Source organism: Onthophagus taurus, chromosome 8 (assembly GCF_036711975.1).
Source record: "Onthophagus taurus isolate NC chromosome 8, IU_Otau_3.0, whole genome shotgun sequence".
Taxonomy (NCBI): Eukaryota; Metazoa; Arthropoda; class Insecta; order Coleoptera; family Scarabaeidae; genus Onthophagus; species Onthophagus taurus.
The window spans coordinates 7,081,304-7,106,679 of NC_091973.1; the positions used below are offsets into that span (position 1 = coordinate 7,081,304).

Consider the following 25,376-nt stretch of genomic DNA (forward strand, 5'->3'; position numbering starts at 1 on the left):
AATCTTTTGCAATGGCTTGCTTCCTATCTGAAGGAGAGATGCCAGATTGTATCGGTTAATGGTTTTTTCTCTAATCCTGTGTCGGTTCCTTCTGGTGTTCCACAGGGTAGCCATCTGGGCCCTTTACTGTTTAATATTTATGTTAACGACATATTTGACGTCGTTAATTATGCCCAATGTTTAATGTATGCTGACGATTTAAAACTCTTTCTCCGTATCTCCTCACCTCTTGATTGTTCTAAACTGCAATCTGACTTAAACAATCTACATGCTTTTTGCTTAAATAATCGCCTTTCATTAAACTTATCAAAGTGTAATGTTATTTCCTTCTCTAGGAGGGTGAACACAATCCACTACAATTATAGCGTCGCTGGTGAGAGGTTGCAACGTGTCTCATTTATTAGAGATTTGGGTGTTACATTTGATTATAAATTATTATTTGATAAACATATCGATACTGTTGTCTCCAAAGCCTGGCGTATGTTAGGATTTATTATGAGATCAACGGTAGCTTTTTCAAACATTGCTGCAATTAGAAATCTCTATTTTGCCTATGTTTACAGCACACTTAACTTCTGCAGCGTATTCAATCTAAATTCCTCAAATACCTTTGTTTTAAATTTTCCATTCAATACATTGATTACGAATCAACTTGCACTTGTTTTCGTATGTTAACCCTCAACCAGCGTCGCTTTTGTGGGGATATATTATATTTTTACAAACTTCTGAACAACAAGTGTGATTCTCCAATGCTTGTTGGTTCTATATGTGTTCACGTTCCTCCGAGATTACTTCGCTTTGATTTTCTATTTATGACACCTACTCCTAGAACCAATGCCTGTCAAAACTCTCCTTTATTGAGAATGGCAAGATCGGCAAATCGTGTTAACATAGATCTGTTTCAGCATTCTTTCTATGCATTTAAAAAACTGCTCTTTGCTGCAGTTGGTGTGTTGCCTCGAGCGTTCATTTGATATATGATATATTTATATCACCTAAACTTAGTTTTAGTTTTTTTTTCCTTTTGAATCCCTTTTGTACTATTAATGTTAATTCATTATTATTATTATTGTGAACTGTAATTCTATTTTATTTGTATACAATTGGTTGTTTGTGGTACAGTATTATTGGGTTCGACCTGTTTCTGTACCCACATGAAATAAATAAATAAATAAATAACAATAATTCTCGTAAACTCTGGAACAATCTCAAGTCGTTTAGAGTAATATGTGGTGCTAAAACGAAGTCAGTTCCGTCTACAGTGGGAAATGCTGATGACATAAATAATTTTTTTCTTTCCTCTCAAAATCAACATGATTGCGATCCTGACTTATTGTACTTCTACAATACTCATAGATTATCTTCTGTTTCTACAGAATTTTCCTTTTCTTTAATTTCTGAGGAAGAGGTTTTGCAAGCGCTTAATCGAATTAATGCTGATGCTTTTATTAAGTTCTCCGGTGACACTGCCGTACATGTGCCACATTATCAACTTTTACATCGAAGGGTCGGTCTATCCGAAGCAGTGGAGGGGTGCTCTTGTTAAACTTGTCCCTAAAACTGGAACGGTTGCTTGTTTGCAGGATCTTAGGCCGATAAGTATTTTGCCGGTCTTCTCTAGTAGTATAGAAACGCCGATTCTAGACAGGAAGTTGCACCTCCGCACCTCCGTGACGTCATCAATCCAATGTAAAAGCATAGGGAAGGGTACCAAGGTGAAAAAAAAATAGGTTGGTATTGAAAAAGTAACTAGATCTGGTGACTTTTAAAAAAAAGTAACGCGCCACCTAGTGGCTGGTAGTGGAACTAAACCACTACCAACCAGATAGACTGTTACTTTTTTTAAAAAGTCACCAGGTCTAGTTACCAACCTATTTTTTCCCCCAAGCCTTTGGTTGACACCCCTCCCCCCTATCCTTTTACATTGGGCGGATGACGTCACGGAGGTGCGGAGGTGCAACAACTTCCTGTCTAGAAGGCGCGCCTCATAACTCTTGAATGCGCGTGCGCAGGAACTTGGGAATATTCCGGAAAATAATAATAACACAATTTAATTTTTCCCCCCAAGCAACCCAATAAAAGTATTAATAAACATTTTTATAATAATAATAAACATTACATAATAAATAGTAAAAAAAAAATAATAAAATCCTTAATGTTATGGTACTTTTTTTACAAATTCAATTAATATGAGCGGGCTTCGGTTTACCAACATCCTTTATTATTATTATTATACACGATACATTGATCTTGTAACCATCTTGATCGATAATACCCTTAGCGAGCCGGGTAGGTAAAAAAAAACGTTGAGAAGCAAGCCCGCTAACTCCACCACAACGGAAGGCCATGCGCAGCTCGTAAGACATTTTCCATGAACAATAAATAAGGTAAATCCAACTCAACTTCGAATAAATTTTTTCTTTGGTTTAAACTCACAGAGACCGCGAAAAAAAACACCGAGACATTGCGCGCGGTTTACGTTTGACACGTTCGATTTGTAAAGTAAAACTGATTATGAGTTATAGTCTTCCACACGGCGATCGGTTTTTATGACTCTGTCACTTTCCTACTGTAGTTGTAAAACTAACAAAGACGGAGTTGTAACAGGTAGTTCCCCATTGTAAAATGCTGGGATTCCTCACTCAGGGCGGCATTAAGGACCACACTTTACTGGAAAATTGTAGAAAAATACATTATTCTCTTATTTGTTGTGTTTCTAATATTAAGTACATATTTTTTCTAAGAAATGTTTTGAGGAGGCATGCATTGTCTACTTACAAAAGAGGGCTTAGAATAATTAGATTCTTTAAAATTTTGTTATTCTATTATTTAGACATTCCTAAAAATAATATTTTTTTCTAAGACTTTTATACTAGTTTTTATAATTAAATTTTAGTTGTTATAACTAAACTTTGGTTTTTTATTAAATTTTAGTTTAAAAATATTTAAGTTCGACCCTGTCCTTGTATGACTGTCATAAGTCTTTTCAGGTACTAGAGGGGGCAAAAATCACCCCGGCTTTTATTTATGACTGTCATAAAAACCGATCTGGATGTGGAAGAGTATACGTGATACAATGCTTTCCTCGCCGGGCGGAAGTGTCAAGTTACGACGAAAGACGCGGCGCATTGCCAATTAAAGTGCGATACATCTCGCCGGCGGAAGTGTCAAGTGACATAGCGGCTGCAATAATGCTGACCAATGGAATAATTGACCTAAATGAAATGCTATTGTATAATTAATATTAAGGAAGTAAAAAAATAATACAAATTATAAAATTGTTTTAATGCATTTTCATTAATAAAAATGATGTACGTGAAAAAAAAAATACATTTAAATAAAAGAAGGAAATCGTTTAAATAATACAATTTAATTTTCCCAATTAACCCAATTTAAATATATTGAAACATTTTAAAATAAAATCTTGAAAGTTTACACACAATTAAATATATACAAAATTTAACAATCGGTAAAATTAACAAATACTAACAGTTTAAATTTAAAATACAGTGAAAGCTCTCCTTGCGGTCAGCTCTAATAAGCGGACATCTCTTATAAGCGGACAAAAATCTTGGAACCAACCCCAAACCTATATTTTCATGTACATATTTATTTCCCATAAACGGGCGGTCTAATAAACGGACGCGGACACTATTTTTCTTTACATAACGGGCAAAAATTTCTAATAAACGGACGCGTAGGTAACTAAACCCACACATCAAAGTAATCTGTAATAGATATTTACCAACATGTGTTCGGGGATTCCTCGTTTTACGAGTTCCGCTTGTTAACGAATCCCAAAACATTAGTACATAGTTATTATTAGTTTGTTCGTTTCGGTGTAACGTGCGTTGAAATGGCTTCCAAGGTGGTAAAGAAAAAGATGCTTATGTTAAAGGAGAAAATGGAAATAGTGTATTTATTAGATAAAGAAAAGTTGTCAGTTCGTGATATTGCTAAAAAATTTAAAATCGGGAAAGCACAAGCGGCAAAAATAATCAAAGATAAAGAAAAGATTCGAAAGAAATGGCAGTCTGGAGTCAGTGTAAAAACAAAGAAAAACTTTTTGAGTAGTGAGGGTTCAAAGATCGACAAAGCCTGTTTCGAATGGTTTGTGAAAGCTAAAAATCAAAATATTGCCGTATCAGGGTCATTCGTAAAGAAAAAAGCAAAAGAAATTGCAGGAAGATTAGGAGTGAGTACCTTTAAAGCGTCTGATGGGTGGTTACAAAAGTGGCGTTTGAGAAATAATGTTGCATTTAAGTGTATCTCCGGAGAAGCAGCAGATGTAAATGAAGAGGGCATTAATGAATTTATGAAAAAATTACCGACCTTCTTACTGGGCTATCGACCAGAGGACATTTTTAACGCAGATGAAAGTGGGCTCTTTTTTCGTGCATTATCAAATAAAACTTTAGCTTTAAAGTCGGAAAAATGCACAGAAGGAAAACTGTCCAAAGAACGATTAACCGTTTTGTTCTGTGTAAATAGTGTAGGTGAAAAAGAGGAGTTGCTAGTTATTGGAAAGTCGGCACGTCCCCGAGCATTAAAAAATGTTGCTCCCAAGGATTTACCGGCTATCTGGAAATCAAACAAAAAAGCATGGATGACACGAGACATTATGACGGAGTGGTTAAGTAATTTCGATAAAAACATGGGTATAAAAAAAAGAAAAATCATTTTATTTCTTGATAATGTCACTTCACATCCACATGACTTAAAATTAAAATGTATAAAAATTATTTTTTTACCTCCTAATGCAACATCTGTCTGCCAGCCATTAGATCAGGGTATCATACGCAATTTTAAATTTTATTATCGCGATTTAATAGTGAGTCACCTATGATCAAAAATAGATTTCGCAGAATCGGCTTCTAAATTATTAAAATCTATTGACATATTAGAGAGCTTGTACTTTATAAAATCTGCGTGGCAGAAGGTCACTCCAAAGACAATTAGAAAATGTTTTAAAAAAGCTGGATTTCTGATGGATCAAGGAAGTTCAACTGACAGTAACTACGATGTTGAAGATAATTTGCCACTTGCGAGACTAGCTGATTTGTTTAAATTTAGCTGATTTGATTTGTAGTAAAAGACTGGGAATAGATAATGTAAAAACAGCAGAAGAATATTTAACTGTTGATCAAAACGTCGATATAGAAGATAATGACTTGGAATTTTCGGTAGTCACAAAAAATGTTGAAAATGAGACAGAAGAGGAAGAGAATGAAGAGGTAGAGGTGGAGAAGGACGAGGAACGTAATCCAATCACATCTTATAAAGAAGCATTGAATGTAATTTCCAAACTAAAATCATTCGTGAAAAATGATTTTACTACATTTCAACATGTGAAAAATTTAGAAACACATATTGAACGTTGTCTATAATTACAAAGAGAAACTTCATTGCTGCAAAGCAATATACTAGATTTTATTCAAACGAAAAATAAATAGTTTTAGTTTTAAGTTTACCTTTTTTATGTATGAACGTTCGTTTTTAATAAAAAAAAATTAAAATATAAAAAAAAGTTTGTTTTATTAAAGCGAAATTTTCGAAAACTGATCAAAATAATACATGTATGTGTATGTACTTTAATTTGAGTAGTCTTTTCTCATAAGCGGACATCTCTGATAAGCGGACAAAAGTAACGGAACCGTCGCTGTCCGCTTATTAGAGCTTTCACTGTAATAGGATTTACTAACATTTAAGTTGACTATAATGTAAATAATACAAATTACAGATTAGATTGAATTTAAGCAGATTGATGAATTGAAGGTGAAATACAAACAACAGAATGATGTGTTTAAGAAATACATTTATTATTATTATTTAATTTTTAAGTATACATAACTTTTATTATACAATTACATTTTAAAAAAAATATATCCATACAGATGAACATCTTCAAAGTATTTGAAAGATTATTGTCCACTAGGTTGTGGTCACATTTAAATGCGCAGTACATACTACCTAGCTTGCAGTCAGGTTTCCGTTCTGGGTATAGCTGCACTACGACTCTTTTGGATATCACGGATGATGTTCTGCGTTGGCCACGGTTCTGGTCTTGCTTGACTTTTCCAAAGCTTTTGATACTTTGCATCATTCGCTGTTGGTTGGAGTGCTTGGGTATATTGGACTGTCGGGGTCTGCTCTCAATCTTATTCAGAGCTATCTTTATTACCGTTCACAGCGAGTAGCTTGTAATGGTGAGTTATCTGCACAAGTTGAGGTCGTGTCGGGTGTGCCGCAGGGTTCTATTCTTGGCCCAATTCTGTTCTCAATTTATAGTTCCCAACTGTGTTTGGCTGTAAAGCACTGCACTGCGCACATGTACGCTGATGACATTCAATTATGCCGTTCTGCCGTCATGAAGTTTAAGTTTATATATAAAAAAATGTTGAAAAAGGACCAATGAAAAACTGCTGATCCATTGGGAATGGTGACTTGGTCCTTTTTAACTCATGGCATTTAATTTTTGTTTTTAAGTATTTTGTTATAGGGGTTATAAATATTATTATTATTGTTATTATTAAATCTTTAACCCGTGCAGAACTAGCATTAAAATAGACTGAAATTCAAAAAGAATACAACATAATGAATCAATAGAGACGGATTTCTCCTAAAAAGCAAGGCTTCAAAACCTGATGTAAAAATCTTACTAGACTCACTAAAAAATAGAAATACTATATCCGAATATAAAGAAAGTCAATCAAGAAACTTTGCATCCAAACATGAAAATACTGAATCATACTCGGCAATAATTTGCAATATGGAAACAGAAATAAAAGATGACGCTCTAAGCGCTTTTCTAGTAGAAAAAAACATTAGACACAGATATTGTAAACCTACACTTAAAGTCCGAATCATAACAGGAGATGTAAATGCTTGATGTTCAATCATTATAAAATAATAGTAAGCGACGCGCCTCCATCAGCACCAATAGCTTGTGCCAAATGTTCATCATTCTCCCACATAACCTAAAACTGTGACAAAATAATAACCTGCGGTAAATACAAGGAAAAACGCAGAACAGATAAATGTCCCCACAACTTTACCCGAAATTTGCAGAGCATGCGGGATAGAAGGTCACCAAGCGTGGTCCTTCAAATGCAAAAAGCAACCAACACAACCAATAGAAAGAATCCCATCAATAAAAAATAAATCCGCCAACAAGAAAACCAATGAAATAGAAAGTTCAATAACCCAAAACTCTAGAATACACAAACCAATTATCACACACGACTTCGTTATCGACACATAACGATCAACGGCAACCAAATGATGATGGAAATATCAGCTTTACCAAAAAAAGCATCTAATTTTTAATTACATACAATAAAACGATATTGACCTAGCTCTACTTACAGAAACCAAAATGAAGACAGACTACACTATTCAGTACAGAAACTGGGATACTATCCAAAGGCAAGGCTTTCAAACAACAAATGCCAGAGGAGGTTCAATAATAATGTCGAATCCAACATACAAACTAAAGAAAGCCTTCCATAAACAATCTTTATAATGAATGCCTACACTGCTCATCCCTTTTAAAAAATTTCCTAGTATATTTCCACCCTCACTATCCACTAGAAACAAATGTATTTCGAAAAGCGTCACAATACTCATACTTCAATCATTTCTGGACAACTCAAATTTCATAAAAAGGCTCACACACCTAACGTTCATTATGACAGGAAACAATGACACCACACCAGACATCATCATCCACACCGACAACCTAAAAGATGTAACAACATAGCTACAACTATTATAGTATTGTATGATTGAATTTAATATATCCAAAATAATTCAAAATATTAAAACATTACTTTTTAAACTAGTTTTTGTACCAAAAAAAAACACAAAAAACTAAACTTGAGACAAGATGTTATTCGCATGCGCTTTCTTGTTATTGTATTTTAACTCTTATGCGCTAGAGACTTAGCGTATTTTGTTTCCGTTTAGTAACGTCTTATTCTTTCAATACAATTGTGAAATTATAACAGTTTTATATACTTTTTAAAAGAATATTATTACGCCGTTGGTGCGAACGTTGCTATGAACAGTAGTGTTGAAATTATTTCTGAAGAAAACTTAAATGGATCTATTGCACACATGGATAGAAAGAAAGATGAAGGTAATTTTCAAATAAATACAAGCAAATATAAAATTAAAGATTAAAATATTTCTTTTTAATTCTAGATTACGAGAACGAATTTTTTGGTTCCTCAGAATTCGGAGTATACACATCATTTGTTAAAATTAGCAGTTCTGATGGTCGCTTCAACGATCGTATTACCGGTCGAATAATGATATATCCTTTAATGGAAACTAAAAACGTTTTACATAACAGCGAAATGGTATTTTTTAGATTTCTTTATATGAATTTATCCAAAATAATTACTTTTCTAGCATCTAATGCAAGCTGATCGTGGATATTTTAGTATTACAATCAAGAATAATGATAACACAATTAACAATCCAGCTACGGTTCAATATATCACACCAGAAACCGTTGGTTTACTTTATGTACGAGTTCCAATAGGATCAACTTACACGATTAGAAACATTGGTGTTGCAAAACTGGAGTTATATTATTGTCAAAAATCAATATATGAATAGTTTGTAAAATTTTATATCTATATATTTTTGTTGTTATTTTAAAATTTAATTTGGTGTAATTATATATTGGAATACTTTTTCGGCAAATAAAATGTAAGATTAAACAATTAGAATCTCGTTTAGGTGTTGGACACTGCATATAATAATCAAGTTCAACCCCAATAGGACTTTTTTCATTGAATACAACTTTATTTATATCAGGTTCACTCATCAATATATATACCCATACAGTTGCAGAATCCTGATGACATAAATAATTTCTTTGTGCCGATGTTGCGTTGGGCGAGGCTAACAAAAAATTCACATAATTCGTTATATTGAACAGAACAGCTTGTTACCAGTTCAGCAATCCAATTTTCGTGCAGATCATAGTGATGATCCTGTTGAACTTCTCTAAGGCACTCGGCAAATACATTACTTTGCCGCATACTGGGGTTATTGGGACTGGGTCGAAGTGCTGTGGAACTAATGGATAACTATTTAACAAGTAGAACACAAAAGGTAAGAGTTGGTGATCGGGAATCGCAAGAAGTTATTGTTGGTTTTGGTGTTCGGTCCTGGGGCCGCTTCTTTTTGCACTCTATACTTCTAGATTCGCTACCCGGTTGACCTATTCCAACATTAACATATATGATGTATGATTCAAATAAAAATTGCAAAATTCGAAAAAATTGTCGATCAATTCAAAAATTTATTTCTCAAGAACTGAAAGTGATTTTTTAAAACGGCTTGTTGTATTAAAAAGAGGATACTTTAATTAATAATTGGTGATATTTGCACAAGGATCCTTCAAGAAATTAATTTTATAGCGAATTTTGAAAATTATCGATGAAAATTGCAAATTATTAAAATTTCAAATATTGTTTTCTCAAAAACTAAAAGTTATTTTTCAAAACGGGTTCGGTCATTGGAAAGAGGACACTTTTATTAACACTTTGGGAAATTTTCATACTCATATTCCAGGAAATGGATTTTATACGAATTTTTAAAACTTAATCGACGAAAATTGCAAAATCGATTATTTCAAAAATTTATTTCTCAAGAACTAAAAGTGATTTTTCAAAACGGATTTTTGCATTAAAATGAGGATACTATAATTAATAATTGGTGATATTTCCACAAGGGTCCTTCAAGAAATTAATTTTATAGCGAATTTTGAAAATTATCGATGAAAATTGCAACATCGAAAATTTTATCAAAACTTCAAATATTGTTTTCTCAAAAACTAAAAGTTATTTTTCAAAAGGTGTTGGTTTATTGGAAAGAGGACACTTTTATTAACACTTTGGGAAATTTTCATACTGATATTCCAGGAAATGGATTTTATACGAATTTTTAAAACTTAATCGACGAAAATTGCAAAATCGATTATTTCAAACATTTATTTCTCAAGAACTAAAAGTGATTTTTCAAAACGGCTTTTTGTATTAAAAAGAGGATACTTTAATTAATAATTGGTGATATTGCCACAAGGATCCTTCAAGAAATTAATTTTATAGCGAATTTTGAAAATTACAACATCGAAAATTTTATCAAAACTTCAAATATTGTTTTCTCAAAAACTGAAAGTTATTTTTCAAAACGTGTCGGTTCATTGGAAAGAAGACACTTTTATTAACACTTTGGGAAATTTTCATACTCATATTCCAGGAAGTGGATTTTATACGAATTTTTAAAACTTAATCGGAAAAAATTGCAAAATTCGAAAAAATTGTCGATCATTTCAAAAATTTATTTCTCAACAACTAAAAGTGATTTTTCAAAACTGTCTTTTACATTAAAGAGAGGATACTTTAATCAATAATTGGTGATATTTCCACAAGGATCCTTCAAGAAGTGAATTTTATAACGAATTTTGAAAGTTATCGATGAAAATTGCAATTATCAAAACTTCAAATATTGTTTTCTCAAAAACTAAAAGTTATTTTTCAAAAGGTGTTGGTTTATTGGAAAGAGGACACTTTTATTAACACTTTGGGAAATTTTCAAACTCATATTCCAAGAAATGGATTTTTTACGAATTTTTAAAACTTAATCGACGAAAATTGCAAAATCGATTATTTCAAAAATTTATTTCTCAAGAACTAAAAGTGATTTTTCAAAACGGCTTTTTGTATTAAAAAGAGGATACTTTAATTAATAATTGGTGATATTGCCACAAGGATCCTTCAAGAAATTAATTTTATAGCGAATTTTGAAAATTGCAACATCGAAAATTTTATCAAAACTTCAAATATTGTTTTCTCAAAAACTGAAAGTTATTTTTCAAAACGTGTCGGTTCATTGGAAAGAAGACACTTTTATTAACACTTTGGGAAATTTTCATACTCATATTCCAGGAAGTGGATTTTATACGAATTTTTAAAACTTAATCGGAAAAAATTGCAAAATTCGAAAAAATTGTCGATCATTTCAAAAATTTATTTCTCAACAACTAAAAGTGATTTTTCAAAACTGCCTTTTACATTAAAGAGAGCATACTTTAATCAATAATTGGTGATATTTCCACAAGGATCCTTCAAGAAGTGAATTTTATAACGAATTTTGAAAGTTATCGATGAAAATTGCAATTATCAAAACTTCAAATATTGTTTTCTCAAAAACTAAAAGTTATTTTTCAAAACTGGTTGGTTCATTGGAAAGAGGACACTTTTATTAACACTTTGGGAAATTTTCATACTCATATTCCAGGAAATGGATTTTATACGAATTTTTAAAACTTAATCGACGAAAATTGCAAAATCGATTATTTTAAAAATTTATTTCTCAAGAACTATAAGTGATTTTTCAAAACGGATTTTTGCATTAAAAACAGGATACTATAATTAATAATTGGTGATATTGCCACAAGGATCCTTCAAGAAATTAATTTTATAGCGAATTTTGAAAATTGCAACATCGAAAATTTTATCAAAACTTCAAATATTATTTTCTCAAAAACTGAAAGTTATTTTTCAAAACGTGTCGGTTCATTGGAAAGAAGACACTTTTATTAACACTTTGGGAAATTTTCATACTCATATTCCAGGAAGTGGATTTTATACGAATTTTTAAAACTTTATCGGAAAAAATTGCAAAATTCGAAAAAATTGTCGATCATTTCAAAAATTTATTTCTCAACAACTAAAAGTGATTTTTCAAAACTGCCTTTTACATTAAAGAGAGGATACTTTAATCAATAATTGGTGATATTTCCACAAGGATCTTTCAAGAAGTGAATTTTATAACGAATTTTGAAAGTTATCGATGAAAATTGCAATTATCAAAACTTCAAATATTGTTTTCTCAAAAACTAAAAGTTATTTTTCAAAACGTGTCGGTTCATTGGAAAGAAGACACTTTTATTAACACTTTGGGAAATTTTCATACTCATATTCCAGGAAATGGATTTTATACGAATTTTTAAAACTTAATCGACGAAAATTGCAAAATCGATTATTTCAAAAATTTATTTCTCAAGAACTGAAAGTGATTTTTCAAAACGGCTTTTTGTATTAAAAAGAGGATACTTTAATTAATAATTGGTGATATTTCCACTAGGATCCTTCAAGAAATTAATTTTATAGCAAATTTTGAAAATTATCGATGAAAATTGCAAATTATTAAAATTCCAAATATTGTTTTCTCAAAAACTAAAAGTTATTTTTCAAAACGGGTTCGGTCATTGGAAAGAGGACACTTTTATTAACACTTTGGGAAATTTTCAAACTCATATTCCAAGAAATGGATTTTTTACGAATTTTTAAAACTTAATCGACGAAAATTGCAAAATCGATTATTTCAAAAATTTATTTCTCAAGAACTATAAGTGATTTTTCAAAACGGATTTTTGCATTATAAAGAGGATACTATAAACAAGGGCTTGTTGTCTGTTCGAATAATTTTTGGAATCACTGTACATAGCAGGCTGGTAAAATAGTTTTCGTTTTTTTAAATGGCGGCATAAGCCGATAAAGTAGGTTCATATTCGATTGTTATTATGACATTTCAGTGACATTTAATACTCGTACAATGTTTAGTTTTTGTAATTTACCTTTTTAAAAGGTTTCAAATAAGTAAGTATTTTTTTTTTTTTTACTTTCAACCCTCAATTAATTATTAATTTGAAATTGGTCTTAGAAATTATTAACGATGGGGACGGAGTATGATGAAAACTTGAATGAAAATGAATTTTTTAAACAACTGAAGAAAAACTTTCATGATGTTCTTCGGACGGCATCAGATAACAACTGGATCATTTGCATACCTCGAAAAGGATCATTTAGTGATTTAAAATTAACAAAGATTGACGTTTTGGAACATATTTTAATACGAGGTTTAGAATATCGCAATTTAACCGGGAAAGTGGTTAAGAAAGAAGGCAATAATTTAATATATGAAAATAGAACTGTTTCAATTCTGTTCTATGAGGATTTTGTTATTAAAAATTCAAAATTTTCTATTTGGTGTATTGACCAATTTTTATTTGGCAATATTGAAAATCTTGAATTAAAGAGTATACAGATAAATAATTTTACAGATTGTATAAATTTATTGTGGAATGATAATTGTTTGGTTTTGGATGAGATTAATAGTTTGGTAGAGATATTTTTATCAAAAAACCATTTAAATGGCGATGATTTTGATATAAAACGCTTACAAAATGATATTAAAGATTTATTTGATAATTGTTTTGAGGTTGCTTTAACTTTTGGGTATGAACAGGATGACAACTTGATGAAAAATTTAAAACTATCAGTTGAATCATTTATGCAAGTATGTTTAAAAGAACATTTATTTAATTATATTTGCGATTATACAGCAGCAAGCGATGCGAATATCAACAAAATAATCAGAAATTCCCAACAAATATCACTAAAAAATTTTGAATTAGAAAAATATTTCGAGATAATCCCATTGGCACGCTTAGAACTAAACAAAATTAATAACGGAAACGTCGTTTTAAACAAAATTATTTGTTTAAAACGCGTTTTTAATATATTAAAAGGCGTGGACGCCGAAATTTTATTAAAAATCTTTATTTTTTTAATAATAAAGTCGAACGTTTTTAATTGGATCGCAAATTTAGTTTTTATAACAAACTTTCATTTTAGCAAAGCCAACTTCTGCGATGAAAACGATTTCATAATAACAACATTAAACGCCGCTTTAAAATTTATAACCGAAAATGATTTAAAAATAAACGAGCAACTGGAAAAGAATTCATTTAATTCGATTATTAAATTAATAAAAGACGGCAATTTAACGATGTTAATTAAAAAATCTTTTTTAAAAGTAGAAAATAATTTCATTAATCAGCTTTGTCATCCCTTATGCTCCTGCGATTCGTGTGAAATTTTATTAAAAGCAAATCAAAATTGCGAAATTGATGAAAAAGGTGCATCTTTTTTACATCACGCGTCTAAATATAATCATCCCGATATAATTCATTTTTTAATCATCGAAGGTTTCAATATAAATTCCCCCGATTTTAGAGGTTACACCCCTTTGCATTACGCGGTTAGTTATGGAAATCAACACGGAACTTTTTTATTATTACATTCGGGTTGTAACGCTAATTTAAAAGATTTTGAAGAAGGAAATACGCCTTTACACGTTGCTGTTAAAAACGGACACGAGAATTGCGTCGAAGCTTTGTTATTTTTTACAAATAACAATGGAGAAAATATTGACGTTAATTGTTTAAATAATAACAACGATACTCCGTTACATTTCGCGGCTAAATTTGGGTATTTAAACTTGGTTAAACTCCTCGTCGATTTTGGGGCGATAAATAAAGTGAATAAAAAAGGTTTAACGCCGTTATCGTTGGCTCATAATAGTTTTATTAAAGATATTTTAATAAATAATATGATTATAAACGACTACGTTATTATTCAAATTCAAAAGGAAGAAACAAATAATTCAACAACCAAAAATTTTAACCAAATCAAAAAAATGGATTTACTTTTAAAAGCTATCGAAAATAACGATATGCCTTTAACTTGTTTTTACATTGGCATATCATTACCTAACTTACAACAGTTTTCAGTAAATAATTGCCATCCTCTATGTAATTGCGAGAAATGTTTCGAAAAAAATTATTCACATAATTCCCAGTCAATTTCATTAGAAAATAAAAAAAATAATCTCAATATAAATTCTTGTAACCCCGAAGGTTACACCCCTTTACACATAGCCGCCAAATTTGGACGATTAGATATTTTACGATTACTTTTAGATTCCGGCGCTTTAATAAATTCGAAAACTTGTAAAGATTTATATTCCGCGTTACATTTGGCTTGCAAATATAAAAGAAAGCGAATAGTTAAAGAGTTATTAAAATGCGGTAATTGCTTAATTGATTCTCGCGATCATTTTGGAAATACACCCCTGCATTACGCCGTTTATAATAACGACTTGGAAATATTTGAAATGTTATTAAGCGAGGGTTGTGACTTTAATATTAAAAATAATCAAGGAGAAACTGTATGGAAAATCGCCGAAAAAATGAATCATTTAAGCATTTTAAGAATACTTAAGGAAAGGGATAAAAAGGAGCGTTGTTCCGCCGAATTTTTATTGTAAATAGTATTTATAGTCACTATTAAACTTTTGTAAATTATAAAAAAATTATTATTTTACCCGATGCACATCCCGATGTTTTTGGTGTCTGCGTGATATAATAATAAACTTTATTGTGCACCATATAACTAAATACAGTGTGTTAATTAATTATCGTACCCGAATGCAACCAAATACGCAAATCGCGTATTGCAATACCTATACTGTGATATTGGTTGCATACTTGCAATGATGACGTCGGGTACGATAATTAATTAACACACTATATATATATACAGTGTGTCCCAGGATAGATGTTACAAGAGGTATAATGACTTAAAAATTTTTGAATTTTATTTTAAGGTTAAGGAATTAACCCCTACTTGGTGTGAACAGAATTTTAAGAATATTTTCATATTTTGAAAACAAAGGCGGCCTTGACAGTGACTCGAAAACTATGTTTAGTTTAGGTAAAGTAATCTTTTTGTTCATGATATGGAAAAATTTTATTAAGAAAACTTGTTCAAAATGAGAAATTACGGTCATATACAAAATTTCAGAAGGATCTATCTAGTTTGGTTGAACCATCACATTTTAGTTTAAATAATATAAATATTGTATAGTAACTGAAATGTGAACTAAAACTGACGTATAATACAATTTATTTGTTAATATTTGCGATTACTTAAGTCATTTTTTTTCTTGGCATTTTTCATTGTTTTTTTTTTCTTCACTCTGATCTAATCTAAAATATGGTAGTTTAATCAATGTAGATAGATCTTCCTGAAATTTTGCATAATGCCATAATTTTTCATTCTGAACAGCTTTCCTTAATGATATTTTGCCGTACCATGAACAAAAATCTTACTTTACCTCAACTAAAAATAGTTTTCGCGTCACTATCAAGGCCGAGTCGATTTTCAAAATATGAAAATATACGTAAAATTCTCTCCATACCAAGCAGGGCTTAATTCCTCAGCCTTAAAATAAAATTCAAAAATTTTTAAGTCATTATACCTCTTGTAACATCTATCCTGGGACACACTGTATATATAATTAAATATATATATATATATACATAAAATAAAAAGATTCCAGACTTTAGTCTGATCTCCCGTAAGATTTATAGACTTTATAGAAACCTGGTTGGATATCTTCCGTCATTTGAGTTAAATGCAATTTTGTCATAGAGATATCGTGGCGATACTCGGTCATACTTCCTGATTCCCTAGATGTAACGGAGGCAGCAATTTTGTATTTTCCGTATACGATAAGACGTATCATATGTCGTCCGCAGCATGGTAAATTGGTGCCATATAATTAAATTGTGACAAGACGTAAGTATTACATAATTAATTATTGATATTATAAGACAGATACGCTCTATGAGGATAGAAGCTTCCTTAGATAGAAATATGCTTTCTTTATATTAAAATCTGTTACTTAGTACTCCACCATTCACAGGAATTAGTATCTCTTTTAGGTGTTGGACACTGCAAATAATAATGTTCAACCCCAATAGGACTTTTTTCATTGAATACAGCTTTATTTATATCAGGTTTGTCTTTAGCAACCTCATTGTAACAATCCCAATACGATATATAAAATCTCTTGTCGCAGTTTCGTCTAGTTTCCTTCTCTTCGCTTGTAATTCACCATTACATTCATTACTAAGAGAACTGTCGCTGTTATCACGTTCGATTATTAATTAAAGTATCCTCTTTTTAATGCAAAACGCCGTTATGAAAAATCGCTTTTAGTTTTTGAGAAATAAATTTTTGAAATGATCGACAATTTTTGTAAATTTTGCATTTTTTACTGATTAAGTTTTAAAAATTCGTATAAAATCCATTTCTTGGAATATGAGTATGAACATTTCCCAAAGTGTTAATAACAGTGTCCTTTCTCTAATGGACCAACACGTTGTGAAAAATAAGTTTTAGTTTTTGAGAAAACAATATTTAAAGTTTTGATAAATTGCAATTTATATCGATAATTTTAAAAATTCGCTATAAAATTAATTTCTTGAAGGATCCTTGCGGATATATCACTAATTATTAATTAAAGTATCCTCTTTTTAATACAACAAGCCGTTTTGAAAAATCGCTTTTACTTTTTGAGAAATAAATTTTTGAAATGGTCGATAATTTTTTCGAATTTTGCAATTCTCGCCGATTAAGTTTTAAAAATTCGTATAAAATCCATTTCTTGGAATATGAGTATGAAAATTTCCCAAAGTGTTAATAAGAGTGTCCTCTTTCCAATGAACCAACACGTTGTGAAAAATAATTTTTAGTTTTTGAGAAAACAATATTTAAAGTTTTGATAAATTGCAATTTATCGATAATTTTCTAAATTCGCTATTAAATTAATTTCTTGAAGGATCCTTGTGGAAATATCATCAATTATTGATTAAAGTATCGTCTTTTTAATGCAACAAACCGTTTTGAAAAATCGCTTTTAGTTCTTGAGAAATAAATTTTTGGAATAATCGATTTTGCTATTTTCGCCGATTAAGTTTTCAAAATTCGCATAAAATCCACTTCTTGGAATATGAGTATAAAAATTTCCCAAAGTGTTAATAAGAGTGTCCTCTTTCCAATGAAACAACCCGTTTTGAAAAATAACTTTTAGTTTTTGAGAAAACAATATTTGAAGTTTTGATAATCTCCAATTTTCATCGATAATTTTCAAAATTCGCTATAAAATTCATTTCTTGAAGGATCCTTGTGGAAATATCACCAATTATTAATTAAAGTCTCCTCTTTTTAATGCAAAAAGCCGTTTTGAAAAATCACTTTTAATTCTTGAGAAATAAATTTTTTTAATGATCGGCAATTTTTTCAAATTTTGCAATTTTCGCCGATTAAGTTTTAAAAATTCACATAAAATCCACTTCTTGGAATATGAGTATAAAAATTTCCCAAAGTGTTAATAAGAGTGTCCTCTTTCCAATGAAACAACCCGTTTTGAAAAATAACTTTTAGTTTTTGAGAAAACAATATTTGAAGTTTTGATAATCTCCAATTTTCATCGATAATTTTCAAAATTCGCTATAAAATTCATTTCTTGAAGGATCCTTGTGGAAATATCACCAATTATTAATTAAAGTCTCCTCTTTTTAATGCAAAAAGCCGTTTTGAAAAATCACTTTTAATTCTTGAGAAATAAATTTTTTTAATGATCGGCAATTTTTTCAAATTTTGCTATTTTCGCCGATTAAGTTTTCAAAATTCGCATAAAATCCACTTCTTGGAATATGAGTATGAAAATTTCCCAAAGTGTTAATAAGAGTGTCCTCTTTCCAATGAAACAACACGTTTTGAAAAATAACTTTTAGTTTTTGAGAAAACAATATTTGAAGTTTTAATAATCTCCAATTTTCATCGATAATTTTCAAAATTCGCTATAAAATTCATTTCTTGAAGGATCCTTTTGGAAATATCACCAATTATTAATTAAAGTCTCCTCTTTTTAATGCAAAAAGCCGTTTTGAAAAATCACTTTTAATTCTTGAGAAATACATTTTTTTAATGATCGGCAATTTTTTCAAATTTTGCAATTTTCGCCGATTAAGTTTTAAAAATTCGTATAAAATCCATTTCTTGGAATATGAGTATGAAAATTTCACAAAGTGTTAATGAAAGTGTCCTCTTTCCAATGAACCAACACGTTGTGAAAAATAAGTTTTAGTTTTTGAGAAAATAATATTTAAAGTTTTGATAAATTGCAATTTATATCGATAATTTTCTAAATTCGCTATTAAATTAATTTCTTGAAGGATCCTTGTGGAAATATCACCAATTATTAATTAAAGTCTCCTCTTTTTAATGCAAAAAGCCGTTTTGAAAAATCACTTTTAATTCTTGAGAAATAAATTTTTTTAATGATCGGCAATTTTTTCAAATTTTGCAATTTTCGCCGATTAAGTTTTAAAAATTCGTATAAAATCCATTTCTTGGAATATGAGTATGAAAATTTCACAAAGTGTTAATGAAAGTGTCCTCTTTCCAATGAACCAACACGTTGTGAAAAATAACTTTTAGTTTTTGAGAAAACAATATTCGAAATATCACCAATTATTAATTAAAGTATCTTCTTTTTAGAGTTGCTTCGTTAGTTAAATCAGCATCAAAAAAGTTCATTTAGGGTATCACTTCAGAAAAGCACCAGAAATTATAACCATAATGGCCGGATAGGTATGCTGGATAACCGGATATCCGGCCGAATATCCGACAAACATGCATAAACGACTTTAAGGAACGTTTAAATATCCAACGATCATAAAATTTCTTTCTAAATCTGCAAAAAAAAGTTTTTATGGGTTAACACCAAGATAAACACTCGAACGATTCCAAAAACCGCTTTTACATTCAAAATAAACAACTACAAAAGTAAAAATAAGTACAATTATCACAGTTAACATTCAGGGGTTTGTCGTGAAAGTTGACAGAGAAGATCCCGGTTGAGAGCGGTGTATCAAGCACTTCATCAGGAATGTCGGTTATATTCTTGCTCAGACAACTCTGGAAAATAAATCTGAATATTATCTTTGGTTTGAGTTCTTGTTATTAAAATGAATCACAAGGTCATGTTTGCTTTTTAATTCTAACAACATTTCCTTCCATGATCTGAATTTATATCTTTGCGAAATTAATTGAAATAATTGTCACCAAAGAGTTGATGACTTCTTGCAAATGCTTGGGGAGTGTTTTACTGACAAGAGTATCAAATGTCAATATGGTAAAGGTACTATTACAAAAGAAAAAAAACACATGGTTGATAATATACGTTTAAATACCATATAAAAATAACTAGACACAATAATAAATGTATTGCGCGTTTAAATAACAATCCAAATAATTTGAAAAATTTTAACAAAATAACATTTTCTAAAATTCAGTACTTCTAATTATAAGTATTATGTAAGAAAGTAATTCTTAATAAATTATTAGGAATGGAGCTTAACTATTTTTGTATTAAATAATATTTAAAAAATAAACAAGATACTGTTACAAATTCACTCCTAAAGCTTTAGGCAAGGTGATACCACATTTTCCATTAAAATAAAATTTAAAGTCATCACTGGCTGGTTCTTCATTTATGTTAAATTCAGCGACAGGTTTTCCGCGTTCAGCAATTGTAGGAGCAAACATAGCTGCTGGATATACCACGGATGAAGTCCCCACAACAATGCACATATCTGCTGTTTCCACAAGTGACACTATAAAAAAAATTGAAAAAATTTTTTGCAAATAAGTTTATAATTATTTAACTTACTTGCTTTTTCAATTGTCTCTGGATCCAACATTTCTCCAAACCACACAATATATGGTCTAACTAATGAACCACATTTTGAGCATTTGGGTAATTCATCTATGGGAATTTGAGATTCATTGGTGTCCTTTGCAATGGGATCACCTTTATCTTTTAATGCTTCGCAAATTGGATTATCAATATTAACATCAATAAATTTGCACTTGGTACATTTCACTTTTGTTAATGATCCATGTAGTTCAATTACTTCTTTTGAACCTGCCCGAAAATGTAAACCATCTACATTTTGAGTAATGATGTGGAATTGTCTGCCTTCCTGTTTACAACGTTCTTCATAAAGTGCCAAGGCATAATGGGCCTGGAAAACAAATTTTGTACAAAAGAAATTAAATATTTATGAAGTTACTCACATTATTTGGAATACTATTAAAAGCAATGTTTCTTCGATAATGATAAAATTCCCAAACTAAGGCAGGATTTCTTTGAAAAGCTTCTGGTGTGGCTAATTCAGTAGCTCGATGATTTCTCCACCAACCGCCAGCCCCTCGAAAAACAGGAATCCCTGATTCGGCGGAAACACCAGCGCCTGTTAGGGCTATTATATTCTGGGCCTTATCCAAGATTTTTTTAAAACTTGCGTAATCAGACTGAAATCTTGACATTTCTTGGGTGATGGCACGTAAGTTTTTTAATAATATACCACGCGTCAACCGATTCATTAATTACAAATCTAAAATAACTTTGTTTTAGGCGAAATAGAGGTTAGGAATAAAAAAAAAAACATGGAGTTGTGTCAAATGTCAATACATGTACGTGTACAGTGACTACAAAAAGTATTAGCTCACCATGTGTATTCGTACTATTAATTTGATAAAAATAAAATAAATTGCAATAGAAAAGATTTATTATAATACAAATAGACGTTGTAATGTCCTTATAAGAAATTAGTGACCGTAAAAAGTATATTGCCACATTATTGCGATATTATTTGAATAAAAATGAAATTAATAAGAAAATGAAATGAATTTTTTAATGCTAATTTAATTAACGAAGCAACTCTAAAAAGAGGATACTTTAATTAATAATTGGCGATATTTACACATTTTGAAAATTTTATCAAAACTTCAAATATTGTTTTCTCAAAAACTTTGGGACATTTTTTTTACTCATATTCCAAGAAATGCATTTTATACGAATTTTAGCTTCAACTTGTGATATAAATCGTTTCGTAACTCCAAAAAATAAAGTTACTACGATTTTTTTAAATTTTGACGTTTTCGAACATAACCTAATTCAAGTTAATTAATTTTGAAGAACTTTTTTCTAAAAATTTTTATTATTAACATATTAATTTTTAAATCATATCAGGAAATATCATCCTTTATCTTCAATTTGTGATATAAATCACTTCTTAATTCGAACAAATAAATTCAAGACGTTTTTTTTTTAATTTTGGCATGTTCGAGATTATTTTTTTTTAACTTTTTCTACAAATTTTTATTATTAATACAACTATTTTTATACCACATCCAAAAATATGTTATTTAAGCTTCAACTTGTGATATAAATCGTTTCGTAACTCCAAAAAATAAAGTTAATACGAATTTTTGAAAACTTTTACTTTTTCGAACATAACCTAATTCAAGTTAATTAATTTTGAAGAATTTTTTTCTAAAAATTTTTATTACTAACATATTAATTTTTAAATTCATATTATAAAATATCATCCTTTATCTTCAATTTGTGATATAAATCACTTCTTAATTCGAACAAATAAATTCAAGACGATTTTTTTAATTTTGGCATGTTCAAGATTATTTTTTTTTAACTTTCTCTACAAATTTTTATTATTAATACAACTATTTTTATACCACATCCAAAAATATGTTATTTTAGCTTCAACTTGTGATATAAATCGTTTCGTAACTCCAAAAAATAAAGTTAATACGAATTTTTAAAACTTTGACGTTTTCGAACATAACCTAATTCAAGTTAATTAATTTTGAAGAACTTTTTTTTAAAAATTTTTATTCTTAACATATTAATTTTTAAATCATATTATAAAATATCATCCTTTATCTTCAATTTGTGATATAAATCACTTCTTAATTCCAACAAATAAAGTTAATGCGATTTTTTTTAATTTTGGCATGTTCGAGATTATTTTTTTTTTATCTTTTTCTACAAATTTTAATTATTAACAAGACTATTATTATACCACATCCAAAAATATAATATTTTAGCTTCAACTTGTGATATAAATCGTTTCGTAATTCCAAAAAATAAAGTTACTACGAATTTTTAATATTTTGACGTTTTCGAACATAACCTAATTCAAGTTAATTAATTTTGAAGAACTTTTTTCTAAAAATTTTTAGTGTTAACATATTAACTTTTAAATCATATCAAGAAATATCATCCTTTATCTTCAATTTGTGATATAAATCACTTCTTAATTCCAACAAATAACGTTAAGGCGATTTTTTTAAATTTTGGCATGTTCGAGATTATTTTTTTTTTATCTTTTTCTACAAATTTTAATTATTAACACGACTATTTTTATACCAGATCCAAAAATATAATATTTTGGCTTCAACTTGTGATATAAATCGTTTTATAACTCAAAAAAATTAAGTTAATACGATTTTTTTTTAATTTTGACGTTTTCGAACATAACCTAATTCAAGTTAATTAATTTTGAAAAACTTTTTTCTAAAAATTTTTATTATTAACATATTAATTTTTAAATCATATCAGGAAATATCATCCTTTATCTTCAATTTGTGATATAAATCACTTCTTAATTCGAACAAATAAATTCAAGACGATTTTTTTTAATTTTGGCATGTTCGAGATAATTTTTTTTTTAACTTTCTCTACAAATTTTTATTATTAATACAACTATTTTTATACCACATCCAAAAATATGTTATTTTAGCTTCAACTTGTGATATAAATCGTTTCGTAACTCTAAAAAATGAAGTTAATACGAATTTTTAAAATTTTGACGTTTTCGAACATAACCTAATTCAAGTTAATTAATTTTGAAGAACTTTTTTCTAAAAATTTTTATTATTAACATATAAATTTTTAAATCATATCAGGAAATATCATCCTTTATCTTCAATTTGTGATATAAATCACTTCTTAATTCGAACAAATAAATTCAAGACGATTTTTTTTAATTTTGGCATGTTCGAGATTATTTTTTTTTAACTTTTTCTACAAATTTTTATTATTAATACAACTATTTTTATACCACATCCAAAAATATGTTATTTTAGCTTCAACTTGTGATATAAATCATTTCGTAACTCCAAAAAATAAAGTTAATACGAATTTTTGAAAATTTTTACTTTTTCGAACATAACCTAATTCAAGTTAATTAATTTTGAAGAACTTTTTTCTCAAAATTTTATTATTAACATATTAATTTTTAAATCATACCAGGAAATACCATCCTTTATCTTCAATTTGTGATATAAATCACTTCTTAATTCCAACAAATAAAGTTAAGGCGATTTTTTTTTAATTTTGGCATATTCGAGATTATTTTCTTTAATCTTTTTCCACAAATTTTAATTATTAACACGACTATTTTTATAGCACATCCAAAAATATAATATTTTAGCTTCAACTTGTGATATAAATCGTTTCGTAACTCTAAAAAATGAAGTTAATACCATTTTTTTTAATTTTGACGTTTTCGAACATAACCTAATTCAAGTTAATTAATTTTGAAGAACTTTTTTCTAAAAATTTTTATTATTAACATATTAATTTTTAAATCATATCAGGAAATATCATCCTTTATCTTCAATTTGTGATATAAATCACTTCTTAATTCGAACAAATAAATTCAACACGATTTTTTTAATTTTGGCATGTTCGAGATTATTTTTTTTTAACTTTCTCTACAAATTTTTATTATTAACACAACTATTTTTATACCACATCCAAAAATATAATATTTTAGCTTCAACTTTTGATATAAATCGTTTTATAACTCAAAAAAATGAAATTAATACGATTTTTTTTAAATTTTGACGTTTTCGAACATAACCTAATTCAAGTTAATTAATTTTGAAGAACTTTTTTCTAAAAATTTTTATTATTAATATATTAATTTTTAAGTCATATTATAAAGTATCATCCTTTATCTTCAATTTGTGATATAAATCACTTCTTAATTCTAACAAATAAATTCAAGACGATTTTTTTAAATTTTAGCATGTTCGAGATTATTTTTTTTTAACTTTCTCTACAAATTTTTATTATTAATACAACTATTTTCATACCACATCCAAAAATATGTTATTTTAGCTTCAACTTGTGATATAAATCGTTTCGTGACTCCAAAAAATAAAGTTAATACGAATTTTTAAAATTTTGACGTTTTCGAACATTACCTAATACAAGTTAATTAATTTTGAAGAACTTTTTTCTAAAAATTTTTATTATTAACATATTAATTTTTAAATCATATCAGGAAATATCATCCTTTATCTTCAATTTGTGATATAAATCACTTCTTAATTCCAACAAATAACGTTAAGGCGATTTTTTTTAATTTTGGCATGTTCGAGATTATTTTTTTTTTATCTTTTTCTACAAATTTTAATTATTAACACGACTATTTTTATACCACATTCAAAAATATAATATTTTAGCTTCAACTTGTGATATAAATCGTTTCGTAACTCCAAAAAATAAAGTTAATACGAATTTTTAAAATTTTGACGTTTTCGAACATAACCTAATTCAAGTTAATTAATTTTGAAGAACTTTTTTCTAAAAATTTTTATTATTAACATATTAATTTTTAAATCATATCAGGAAATATCATCCTTTATCTTCAATTTGTGATATAAATCACTTCTTAATTCGAACAAATAAATTCAAGACGATTTTTTTTAATTTTGGCATGTTCGAGA

At 28.9% G+C, this 25,376-nt stretch overlaps 4 protein-coding genes across 4 annotated transcripts; 3 read left to right on the forward strand and 1 right to left on the reverse strand.

Moving 5' to 3' along the window:
- The first annotated feature begins 3,856 nt into the window (after positions 1-3,856).
- LOC139431023 (tigger transposable element-derived protein 6-like) lies at positions 3,857-6,508 on the forward strand. Its single transcript, XM_071198590.1, has 4 exons — positions 3,857-4,658; positions 4,857-5,012; positions 5,074-5,294; positions 6,500-6,508. Exons 1-4 carry the CDS (start codon positions 3,857-3,859, stop codon positions 6,506-6,508), a joined length of 1,188 nt encoding a protein of 395 aa, XP_071054691.1.
- Positions 6,509-7,963: 1,455 nt separating this feature from the next.
- Positions 7,964-8,708, forward strand: LOC139431410 (uncharacterized). Its single transcript, XM_071199070.1, has 3 exons — positions 7,964-8,137; positions 8,203-8,360; positions 8,413-8,708. The coding sequence occupies exons 1-3, from the start codon at positions 8,059-8,061 to the stop codon at positions 8,620-8,622; spliced, it is 447 nt and encodes a 148-aa protein (XP_071055171.1). The 5' UTR covers positions 7,964-8,058; the 3' UTR covers positions 8,623-8,708.
- Positions 8,709-12,573: 3,865 nt separating this feature from the next.
- Positions 12,574-15,268, forward strand: LOC111423153 (ankyrin repeat domain-containing protein 27-like). The gene is made up of 2 exons (XM_023056400.2): positions 12,574-12,677; positions 12,742-15,268. Exon 2 carries the CDS (start codon positions 12,754-12,756, stop codon positions 15,187-15,189), a length of 2,436 nt encoding a protein of 811 aa, XP_022912168.2. The 5' UTR covers positions 12,574-12,677; positions 12,742-12,753; the 3' UTR covers positions 15,190-15,268.
- A 4,708-nt stretch (positions 15,269-19,976) lies between these two features.
- Positions 19,977-21,253, reverse strand: LOC111423152 (NAD-dependent protein deacylase-like). The gene is made up of 3 exons (XM_023056399.2): positions 20,853-21,253; positions 20,446-20,800; positions 19,977-20,389 (listed from the first exon to the last, which is right to left on the reverse strand). Exons 1-3 carry the CDS (start codon positions 21,159-21,161, stop codon positions 20,178-20,180), a joined length of 876 nt encoding a protein of 291 aa, XP_022912167.1. The 5' UTR covers positions 21,162-21,253; the 3' UTR covers positions 19,977-20,177.
- Positions 21,254-25,376: the final 4,123 nt, after the last annotated feature.

Bases quoted from the DNA above. Each gene is read 5' to 3' on its own strand.
- LOC111423152 (XM_023056399.2), bottom strand. From the start codon at position 21,161: ATGAATCGGTTGACGCGTGGTATATTATTAAAAAACTTACGTGCCATC. The intron at 20,801-20,852 runs GTGAGTAACTTC...TTTGTTTTCCAG, and splicing joins TTAATAGTATTCCAAATAAT to GCCCATTATGCCTTGGCACT. The intron at 20,390-20,445 runs GTAAGTTAAATA...TTTTTTTTATAG, and splicing joins AGAGACAATTGAAAAAGCAA to TGTCACTTGTGGAAACAGCA.
- LOC111423153 (XM_023056400.2), top strand. From the start codon at position 12,754: ATGGGGACGGAGTATGATGAAAACTTGAATGAAAATGAATTTTTTAAA.
- LOC139431023 (XM_071198590.1), top strand. From the start codon at position 3,857: ATGGCTTCCAAGGTGGTAAAGAAAAAGATGCTTATGTTAAAGGAGAAA. The intron at 4,659-4,856 runs GTATAAAAAAAA...GATCAAAAATAG, and splicing joins TAATTTCGATAAAAACATGG to ATTTCGCAGAATCGGCTTCT. The intron at 5,013-5,073 runs GTAACTACGATG...GTTTAAATTTAG, and splicing joins TCAAGGAAGTTCAACTGACA to CTGATTTGATTTGTAGTAAA.
- LOC139431410 (XM_071199070.1), top strand. From the start codon at position 8,059: ATGAACAGTAGTGTTGAAATTATTTCTGAAGAAAACTTAAATGGATCT. The intron at 8,138-8,202 runs GTAATTTTCAAA...TTTTAATTCTAG, and splicing joins GGATAGAAAGAAAGATGAAG to ATTACGAGAACGAATTTTTT. The intron at 8,361-8,412 runs GTATTTTTTAGA...TTACTTTTCTAG, and splicing joins TTTTACATAACAGCGAAATG to CATCTAATGCAAGCTGATCG.